Below are 10,843 nucleotides of genomic sequence, written 5' to 3'. Positions count from 1 at the left end.
AATGCCTCCCCCTCCAAGCCCTCGTGCCCCCCCCCAACACCTCCTAGTGTCCCCTCCAACTCCTAGCGTGTGTCCCAGGTCCTATTGACGTCCGCCCCCCAGGCCCTAGTGCTCGCCCACTGCTCCTAGTGTCCTCCTCACCAGTGCCCCCCCCTCCAAGCCCTAGTGCCCCCCCAACACGTCCTAGAGTCCCCCCTCCAACTCCGTGTGCGTGTGTGTGTGTGTGCGTGTGTGTCCCCGTCCCAGGTCCTATTGACGTCCGCCCCCCAGGTCCTAGTGCCCGCCCACAGCTCCTAGTGTCCTCCTCACCAGGTCCTAATGCCCCCCCACCCCAAATCCTAGTACCCCCTCTACAGGTCCCAGTATCCCCCCCTGGTGCGTGTGTGTCTGCCTGTCCCCAGGTCCTAGTGCCCCCTGGACCCCACGCACCCTCCTTCCCCGGGGGACACTCCCCCTCACCCCACGCACCCCATTACGGTCCCCACCCCCCCGCCGCCGCCGCCGCCTCCGCCATCGCCCCCTTAAGGCGCGCCGGGGGAGGGGGGGAGGGGGGAGGGCGGAGGGCGTGACGCGTGAGGACGCTCCCGAGGGCGTGGCGCGGCGTGTGACGCTGCCGCGAGCGCGGCGGCCCCGCGAGACACTAACATGGCGCCGGGCGGCGGGCGGCGGCGGGGCGGCGGGGCCGGGGGGGGCGGCCGAGGCTATGGCGGCAGCCGGTCCCTGTCGTCCTCCTCCTCATCATCATCATCCTCCTCCTCTTCCTCGTCGTCGTCGTCGTCGTCTCCCCCCCCGCTGCTACCGCCGCTGCTGCTGCTGCTGGCTCTGCCCGGCGGCGGGGGAGCGGTACCGGCGGGGGAGAGCGTGATCCTGGGGATGCGGCTGGAGGAAAGCACGAAGCCGGCGGCGGGGGCGCCCACCCGCGGGCCCATCCGGGTGACGGAAGGCAGCGAAGTCTTGCTGCGCCTCTACGGGCTGGGGCTGGGCCCCCGCACCGCCGAACGGGTGGCCTTCGCCGAACTGCGGCCGGCTCCCGTCGCCGGGGCTTTGGTGGCCAACGGCACTTGCCCCGAACGCTCGCAGGATCTGGTGGTCCAGCCCGGCCCCGCCGAAGACCAAGACACTTCGACCCTGCTGAGGGTCCGAGTCCAACCCCTGCGCAAAGACGAGCAGGCCAAGACCTACGTCCTCTGCACCCAAAGCCGGCCCGGCCGACCCTGGGTGCCCCACGCGGGCGCCGACGGGCGGATCGTGGTGCTTGAGGAGAAGAAGTCGCTCCTGCCCCTCTGGTTGCAGGTGATCCTCATCGCCGGGCTTCTGGTGCTGTCGGGAATGTTCAGCGGGCTCAACCTGGGCCTGATGGCCCTGGATCCCATGGAACTGCGCATCGTGCAGAACTGCGGCACCGAGAAGGAGAAACGTTACGCCCGTAAGATCGAACCCATCCGCCGGAAAGGGAATTACTTGCTCTGCTCCCTCCTGCTGGGCAACGTGTTGGTGAACACCACCCTCACCATCCTCCTCGACGACCTCATCGGCTCCGGCATCGGCGCCGTGGTGGCCTCCACCATCGGCATCGTCATCTTCGGGGAGATCGTACCCCAGGCGCTGTGTTCCCGGCACGGCTTGGCCGTGGGCGCCAACACCATCGTGGTCACCAAGTTCTTCATGCTGGTGACGTTCCCCCTTTCCTACCCCATCAGCAAGCTCCTGGACTGCATCCTGGGCCAGGAGATCGGCACCGTCTACAACCGGGAGAAGCTGGTGGAGATGCTGAAGGTGACGGAACCCTACAACGACCTGGTGAGGGAAGAGCTCAACATGATCCAGGGGGCCTTGGAGCTGCGCACCAAGACGGTGGAGGACGTGATGACCCCCCTGCAGAACTGCTTCATGATCAACAGCGACGCCATCCTGGACTTCAACACTATGTCGGAGATCATGGAGAGCGGCTACACCCGCATCCCCGTCTACGAGGACGAGCGTTCCAACATCATGGACATCCTCTACGTCAAGGACCTGGCCTTCGTCGACCCCGACGACTGCACCCCCCTCAAAACCATCACCAAGTTCTACAACCACCCCGTCCACGTCGTCTTCCACGACACCAAGCTGGACGCCATGCTGGAGGAGTTCAAAAAGGGTGAGGGGGGTCGGGGTGTGTGTGTGTATGTGTGTGTGTGTGTGTGCGCGTGCGGCTGCTTTCTTCCCTTTGGAGGAGGATTTTTGCCCTCGGGGGATGGAGTTGACCTCACGGGAGCTTCCTGGGGTCCCCCCGGGGGTTTGGTGGGCGAGGGTGTCACGATGCGGAGGGGACCGGGCGCCTGCGGTGCTGGACGTGGAACCCGGGGCAGCTCCTCGGTGCCCGCAAACCCTCGGGCTTCCGGGGTTTGGTGCGTAACGGGGTTGGGAAGGGGAGGGAAACCCTCAACTTCCTCGGGCTGGTGGTGACGGAGCAACCAGCCCCGGGGGAAACACTTTGGGAGTGTTTACTTTCCTCTTTCTTTTTTAATTACCGGCCCCGGAGGCCCTTGAGTAGCTGCTGGGAGACCTGGTTTGGGCTTGGCTCCCTCTTCCTGGGCCTCTTCCGTGCTCACAGGGCACCCGAAAACCCAGGGGGAGGAGGAGGAGGAGGAGCGGCACCAGGAAAGGCCACCTTAGCTCCGAGGAAGGATTTTCCCCGCCCGTTGTCCCCACTCAGGGGACAGGGGCTTTGCCAGCTGGGACAGGGGACCCTCCTGCCCTCCCCGCAGCTCCTGCCGGCACGGGACCCGCCGCCGGCATCCCGGAGGGGATGAAATGAAGATCCCGGGTGATGCCAGGCCATCCCGACGCCGTGCCTGACCCCACGCTCTCCTCTGGCTCCCCTTCCATTCCCCCCCCCTCCGGCTGAGGCATCACGAGAACCGGGCAATTTGCTGCCGTTTCAGAGCAGGGGTGGGTTTCGTTGGGTTTGGGGTTTTTTTTGCCAAGATTTAGGGGATTTAATAATTCCTCCCGCGGCGAGAGCTCGCTCCGAGCTTGGTTTGGGAGGTTGGTGGCTCCGAGCCTGGCTGGTTTGGTTTTTTTTGGGGGGGGTAGGTGGGACACGGCGCCTCTGCTTCTGCCACCCGTTGTGACCCCGCTTCCCCGGCACCCTAAAATATCGGCCGGGGAGCAGCCGCCCCCCCCCCCCCTTGCCCAAAAAAACCCAGCGGTTCCAGGAGCGGAGCGGCCGGAACTAGAGTTATCCCGGCTGCTGGCACCGGCTTTCCCTCTGAGGAATCCTTATTAAAGGATTTAAAACACGCTGGTTCCGGTTACAAAGCCGCCCATGTCCTGTAGTGGTATTTTTTTTTTCATCGCTGGGGGTAGGGGGGGGAGTTGGAATTTGTGGGGCTGGTTTTTGAGGTCCCTCCCTGGGGTGGGGGGACACCCCCCCACCCCCCACCCCCCTTCCTGGCTGCAGCAGCATCTCCGGGAGTCTTTGCCCTCCCCCCGGCTGCTGGGGGACGTACCCGGGAAAAGGATAAAAGGGGGGGGGGGGAATCAAGCAGAGGAGCTTTTGATGGTCCTAATCACAGGGCTTGGCAAGAGGGACCTCTCCCCCCACCTCATACACCCCCCCAGGTGCCACCGAGGTGTCCCAGGGGCTGGCCCGGGGGGGTGACAGCTCCCGGAATGACACCTGGGGCTCGGCTCAGCGCCTTTTCCCCATCTTTCCTCCTCTTTCCGCAACCCCAACGTGTAGCTTCGATGGGGGAAACACACACACACACACACACACATACACCCCCCCCAAGGGGGTGGCTCCTGGGGGGGTGGGTCCCTCGCCACCCCGTGGGTGACGCGGTGGCCACCCCAGCCCCGTGGCCTTCGCTCGGGGCTCCCCGACGGCGTGTTTGCGTTTGCCACCGGCCGCTCCCCGCCGAGCCCAGCCTTGGCTCCGCAGAGGAACCGCTGCCTGACTCATCCTTCCACCTCTCCCCGCCCGAGGAGCCACCACACACACACCCCCCCACACCCCCCCCCTCGGGACGGGGGGGGGGGGGGGGGTTACACGGGGTGGAAAAAGGGCTCTTCGCACCCCGAGCGACGATTTTAGGGGTTTTTCCCCAACTTCTGGCGTGGCTTTTTCGCCCCGAGGTTGGCTGAAGAAGGAGACAAAGGGGAGCTCGCGCGCTGCCCATCCCTAAAATTAGCTTTTCCCTGAGCGACAAGGGGCCTGCGGCTCTAAAATTAAAATAGCGGATAATGTCGGGGAGGGCGGATTTGTGCCGGAGCCGGAGCAGGATGGCAAACGGGGCACCTTATTTCGGGGTCAGGGTGGGAACGTGGCCTTTCTCTGTGCCTCAGTTTCCCCAGGCTGAGGGGTACCGGTCCCAGGGGTGCGTCAGCCTGAGCTGGGCACACTGTGTTTTTCCACGCTCAGCTCCCTCTCCCCCCGGAGCAGAGGGGGATGTTCCTTGTCCCAGGAGGTTTTCCCGGTGGCTCGGTGTGATTTTGGGATAAAGCAGGAGAAACACCACGGAGAGGCTCGGCGAGCGCCCGGCAGCTGGGGCAGGAGCTTCGCCGCGAGCCGGCGGTTCGAATTTAGCCAGAATTAGGCAAAATGCATCCTGCCGGCGTGGGGTGATGCCGGCGGAGCGAGGGGGAGTCGGGAATTCGGGGCTGGAGAGGTCTCGGTGCCGGGCAGGGACCTGCCTTCTTGTGGCCAGCGCCGGCCGGGCAGTAGCCGCTTGCCCTTGGCTCTCTTCCCTCCGAATATTTTGGCTGCGGGATGGGGTGGCCGTCGTGGGACCCGGTGTCCGGAGCGTGTCCTCCGGGATGGGACAGCCCCGGGGGTCAGCTCGGCAGAGCCACCGAGGACGTTCGGAGGGGGACGTGTGTCACCCCCCGCCCTGGCAGGGACCCCATTCCCGGTTGCGTCCTCGGTGTTGGGGTGTCATCGCCCCGCGGCCGCTCGCCCGGCACCGTGACGTGGCACCGGCTCCTCCGGGGACACATCCCGACTCCTGTCACCCCCCCCCACCCCTCCTGGCCCAGCCCACACCCCACGGTGACACGGAGGTGCCTTGAGCCTGGCAGGCGCCACTGTCATGGGCTTAATTACTGTCATGGGCTTAATTACTGTCATTACACTGGGAATTAGTGCCCAGCCCAGGGGTTCGTTAAGATTTTCACTGGTTTATTGTTTCCTGCTCGGGGTGGGAGGGAAGGGCTGGTCCCGGTGACATCTCTGGGTGCAGGGTCCCGGTGACATCCTTGGGTGTTGGGACATGGTGGGGAGGCTGGGGGTGCCCCAGGTTGGGTGGGGGGAGTGTCTCCCTTCCAACGTCCGTGTGTCTGTCCCTTCCAACATCCGTGTGTCTGTCCGCAGGGAAGTCCCACCTGGCCATCGTGCAAAAGGTGAACAACGAAGGGGAGGGCGATCCCTTCTACGAGGTGCTGGGGCTGGTGACGCTGGAGGACGTCATCGAGGAGATCATCAAGTCGGAGATCCTGGACGAGTCGGACACCTACAGTAGGTTTTGGGTCTCTCTCCCTCTGCCCCACGGCATGTTGGGGTCCCTTCTTTCCCTGCTCTCCCCCCGCCCCCTAACACCCTGCTCCCCACAGCTGACAACCGCAGCAGGAAGCGGGTGGGCAACCAGAAGAACAAGCGGGACTTCTCAGCCTTCAAGGACCCCGTCAACGACCTGAAGGTGAAGGTGTCCCCCCAGCTGCTGTTGGCCGCTCATCGCTTCCTCTCCACCGGTGAGTTTTTTGCCTTGGGGGGGCGGTCAGGACACCCCTCGGCTGCGAAACGCCGGCACAGATGGCTCCCTGGTACCGGCCAAATTGGGTTCGGTGTCCCCGGTGGCCGCGTGGGCTCTGTTCCTGTCCCCCCGCCGAGGGGACGACTTTGGTGGTTGGTCGCTCCAATCATCTCGTTGAGAAATTCTGGGACGCTTGGGTCTTTGTCCCGCTCTGCTTCCCCCCAAAATGAGAAGGGATGGGGTTTGGGGATGCCTCTGATGCTCAGCAGGTCCCTGTCCCTCCAGGATGTCCTCTTCCCTGCCTGGTACGCGTGTCCCCAAGGCCGGGGCTGGCCTTGCTGAGGACCTGGCGCTGGTGTTGGGGCTGGACCCGTGGGTTTCTCCCCCGGGGAAGGTGTCGATGGGGCCCAGACACCACCCTGAGGGTTGGGGGGGGTCGTACCTTCATCTGGAGGGTGGGGAAAGGGACAAGGACCGCGGCTCTGACCCACCCCCGTCCCCTCTCTCTTTCTGTCTCAGAGGTGACGCTTTTCACCCCCAACTTCATCTCGGAGAAGATCCTCCTTCGGCTCCTCAAATACTCCGACGTCATCCAGGAGCTGAAGTTTGACGACGAGAACAAGAAGTCCCCGCGCCACTTCCTCTACTGCAAGAACAAGGCGGCCGACTACTTCATCCTCATCCTGCAGGTACCCTGCAGGGTGTGGAGAGGGGGGGCACCTTGGGGAGCGGGGGGGGGTCCCTCGGGTGACCGTCACCCCAGGAAGGCTGCCAAGGGCTGCGGGATGTGGCTCACGGTGTCCTTTTTTCCCTTTCAGGGCAAGGTGGAGGTGGAGGCCGGCAAGGAATGTATGAAGTTCGAAGCCGGAGCTTTCTCCTATTACGGGGTGATGGCCATCAGCTCCTCTCCCCCCTCCGGTGAGCCCCCCCCAAACCCCCCCACCCCCGGCCCCGATCGCTTGGGTGCTGGGAATGGGTGACGCTGGAAGCTCCGAGCCACCCCGGGGGGGGGGGGGTGGGGGTGCTGCGTGGCCAGTACTTGCCCTCAGGGAGACACCCGTGGGTCTGGCAGCGGGTCCGTGCCTGAGGGAGGGGGTCGAAAACCCTCTGCCCCCATTTTGGGGTCACCCTCCCGTCACCGCCGGGCTCCACGAGTGGCCGGACGCCCACCCTCGTGGCTCTGGTTGGGGTCCTGGGGGTCACCGCTGGCACCGGGGGGGGGCACAAGTCCCCTCGGCCACCCTCTGCTTTGGCCCCTGGGGGTTCTCTTGACCTTGTCCTCTGCGTGTGTGTTGTGTTTGGGGGGGGGGGTGTCTCTCTCTCTGGCCCCCCCCCCCAGCCCCGGCGCCCCCCCCCCCGCAAACCCAGGGCCGTTATTTGCCAGGTAATGGCTGCGGCTGCACGACCTGCCAAACCCCGCTGTCACCCCATTAACAGCCCCCCCCGGGGTGGCCGTCCCCACCCCCGTAACGCAGCACCCCGTATTTTGTCGTCGTTGCCCCCCCCCCCCTCCCCGCAATGGCGGGGCTACTGGTTGTCTGGCTCCGTGTGCCCGGGGTGGGGGGGGACGGACCACCCTGGCTCTGTCCCCGTGTCATCGGCTTCTCGCCCCGCGTCCGATTGACTCCGGAGGAGGAGGAATGGTGTCACCCGGCCCCGCCGGTGGTGGCCTTAGGGTCCTGCGCACCCCGTAACCGCCCCGATTTCTCCCGGCCCCCATGGCGTAGAGCAGGGGGACGTTGGTGGCCGGGCAGGCCGGCGTGGTGGCCGTCCCCATGGTGGCCAGCTGGTGAGGAGGTGCCGCTCTCCCCGCTGCTGCACCCGGTTCCCGTGTCACCCCGGCTTTCCGAGCACGTCCCCCCGTCCCCGTAAACCCCCCCCCCGCCTCCTCCCCGACCCCGCACAGAGAGACTGATCCACCGGTTTGGGGTGGGGGGGGGGGTCACGCTGTCCTCAGGCTGGGGCTGTCCCTTGGTCCCCCTGTCCCCTGGGGCAAGGGGACCTGCGGGTCCCACCAGGCTCTGGGCTCACTGGCCATTTGGCAAGTGACGGGCAGCGATCGCTGCCTGCCAGAGCTGAGGAAGGAGGGGGGGGGGATGGACTGTGTGGCGGGGGGGGGGCTCAGGGCTGCACTGAGGTGGCTCCGTGTCCCCAGAGCCCACGGGACAGGGTTGTCCCTTCCCGGGTCACCCACCGGAGCCAGCGCCGGTGTCACCGGGGGGGGGGTTGCTCAGCATGACACCAGTGTGGTGCAGGGTTTGAGGTGGGGAGTTGGGGAGGGGGTCTGCAGGGTGGCTGACCCCCCCACCCCACCACCCTCCCGGTCCCTCCCGTCCCCCCGCAGAGTGGCTCCGTGTCCCCAAATCCGCAGGATGGGGTTGTCCCTTCCTGGGGCACCCACCAGAGCCAGCGCCGGTGTCACCGGAGGGGGGGTGTTCAGCACAACACCAGTGTGGCACAGGGTTTGGGGCGGGGGGGGGGGGGGGTCTCCAGGGTGGCTGACACCCCCCTCCGTCCATCCTGTCCCCCCGCAGAGTGGCTCAGTGTCCCCAGAGCCCACGGGACGGGGTTGTCCCTTCCCGGGGCACCCACCGGAGCCAGCACCGGTGTCACCGGAGGGGGGGTGTTCAGCACAACACCAGTGCGGTGCAGGGTTTGGGGCGGGGGGGGGGGGAGGGTGGGGGTCTGCAGGGTGGCTGACCCCCCCACCTCCCATCTACCGGTCTCTCCCGTCCCCCCCCAGAGTGGCTCCGTGTCCCCAGAGCCCATGGGACGGGGTTGTCCCTTCCCAGGGCACCCACCGGAGCCAGCGCCGGTGTTGCCGGGGGGGGGGGGGTGTTCAGCGCAGAGTTTGAGGCCGGGGGCGGGGGGTGGGGGTCTGCAGGGTGGCTGACCCCCCCACCTCCCATCTACCGGTCTCTCCCGTCCCCCCACAGATTGGCTCCGTGTCCCCAGAGCCCACGGGACAGGGTTGTCCCTTCCCGAGTCACCCACCGGAGCCAGCGCCGGTGTCACCGGCGGGGGTTGTTGAGCGCAGAGTTTGAGGCCGGGGGGGGGGGGTGGGGGTCTGCAGGGTTGGCTGACCCCCCCACCCCTCCTGGTCCCTCCCGTCCCCCCACAGATTGGCTCCGTGTCCCCAGAGCCCACGGGACGGGGTTGTCCCTTCCCAGAGCACCCACTGGAGCCAGCGCCGGTGTCACCGGCGGGGGGTGTTCAGCGCAGGGTTTGGGGTTGGGGGGTGAGGGGGTGGGGGTGATGTCTTCAGGGTGGCTGACCCCCCCCCCCCCTCCATCTCCCGTCCTCCCCGCAGAGCTCCGGTCTCCGTCCCACGTCAGCAGCCTGAACCGCTCGGCCTCCCTCAGCTACCACGAACGCTCCGACTCCGTCTCCTCCCCGGTCAGCGGCAGCAACAACCAGCTCAACGCCGGCACCGGCCCCCAGTACGTGGCCGACTTCAGCGTCCGCGCTCTCACCGACCTCCAGTTCGTCAAGGTGAGGATGGAGGGGACGGACAGGGACACACACACGGACACACACACCCCCCCCACAATGGTGTCCCGCACCCTCCTCACCCCCTAATCAACCCCATGAACGCTCCAGGCTCGGGGCAGAGTGGCTGGAGCTGCCCGGTAGAAAAGGACCTCTGGGCGGGGGTGTTGGTGGACAACCGGCTGAACGTGAGCCAGCAGCGTGCCCAGGTGGCCAACGGAATTCCATCCCGGAATAGCGTGGCCAGCAGGAACAGGGCAGTGATGAGGCCTCACCTCGAGTGCTGTGTTCAGTTCTGGGCCCCTCACTTCAGGAAGGACATTGAGCTGCTGGAGCGTGTCCAGAGGAGAGCCACCAAGCTGGTGAGGGGTCTGGAGAACAAGTCATACGAGGAGAGGCTGAGGGAAGTGGGCATGTTCAGTTTGGAGAAGAGGAGGCTGAGGGGGGACCTCATTGCCCTCTACAACTCCCTGAAAGGAGGGTGTAGAGAGGTGGGTGTTGGCCTCTTCTCCCAAGGGAATAACGACAGGAGCAGAGGAAATGGTCTGAAGTTGGGGCAGGGGAGGTTTAGATTCGATATCAGGAAGAATGACTTTACTGAGAGGGTGGTCAGGCCCTGGAACAGCCTGCCCAGGGAGGTGGTGGAGTCACCATCCCTGGAGGGATTTAAGAAAATTATAGACGTGGCACTTCAGGGCATGCTCTAGTGCCCGAGACTGTTGGGTTGTGTCTGTTTGTGGGTGGGTGTTTGGTTTGTTTTGGTGTTTGGTGGTCTTTTTTTGTTGTTTTTTTTTTTTTTTTTGTTGTTGGTTGGACTCCACGATCTCAAAGGTCCCTTCCAACCAAGAAGATTCTGTGATTCTGGGATAATTATTTATTTTATTTTTCCTCTCCCGTCGCAGATCACCCGCCAGGAATACCAGAACGGCCTGACGGCGTCCCGTATGGACAGTTGTCCCCAATCTCCCGACAGCAACCCCCCAAAAAGCGACCCGGCTTTACCGGACAAACCGGAACCTTCCGCTGCCGCCGCCGCCGCCGCCGCTCCCGCCGCCGACGAGACCACCAGCCTCCTCAACGAGAGGAACTGCCTCAGCCGCCGCAGCAACCACAGCCCCCTGGAAAACTGCATCTGACCCCGGCCCCCCCCTCCTCTTTGCCCCCATCCCCCCCATTGCCGGGAGGGACATCGCCTGCCCCCCACCCCCCCACCCCTTTTTTTAGGGACCCTTTCCTCCGTTAGGAAAAGGTTGGGCGTCCCCCTGGGTGACGCCGCGGTGGCCGGAGGAGCCCGGTTGAGCTGGAGGAGGAGGAAGAAGAGGAGGAGGAGGGAGGAGGAGGAGGAGGAGGAAGAAGAGGAGGAAGAAGAAGAGGAGGAGGAGGAGAGAAGAGGAGGCAACGCGGTGGAAAAACGGAGCCGGGATTTGCTGCTGCTGCTTTTCCAGACTGGCTGATTATTATTATTTTTTTTTTTTTTTAATTAATTTAAAACGGATGGCGGCGGAGACGGCGCGGGCCCCCCCCCCCCCCCCCACCCGACGGTGCCCGTTCAGCTCAGGGAGCTTCAGGTCTCGGACACCGCTTTTGGGGGGGGGGGGGTGTGGAAAAACGGCTCCGAC

At 65.2% G+C, this 10,843-nt stretch overlaps 1 protein-coding gene across 1 annotated transcript; it reads left to right on the top strand.

The window, feature by feature from the left end:
- The first annotated feature begins 645 nt into the window (after window positions 1-645).
- Window positions 646-10,360, top strand: LOC141478463 (metal transporter CNNM4-like). Its single transcript, XM_074167510.1, has 7 exons — window positions 646-2,140; window positions 5,357-5,500; window positions 5,596-5,733; window positions 6,255-6,424; window positions 6,554-6,653; window positions 9,046-9,227; window positions 10,127-10,360. The coding sequence occupies exons 1-7, from the start codon at window positions 646-648 to the stop codon at window positions 10,358-10,360; spliced, it is 2,463 nt and encodes an 820-aa protein (XP_074023611.1).
- The last annotated feature ends 483 nt before the right edge of the window (window positions 10,361-10,843 follow it).

This window comes from Numenius arquata, unplaced genomic scaffold (genome assembly GCF_964106895.1).
Source record: "Numenius arquata unplaced genomic scaffold, bNumArq3.hap1.1 HAP1_SCAFFOLD_1762, whole genome shotgun sequence".
NCBI classification, from domain to species: domain Eukaryota; kingdom Metazoa; phylum Chordata; class Aves; order Charadriiformes; family Scolopacidae; genus Numenius; species Numenius arquata.
Note: the sequence above shows the minus strand (reverse complement) of the source record. Positions and strands in the feature narration are given on the sequence as shown.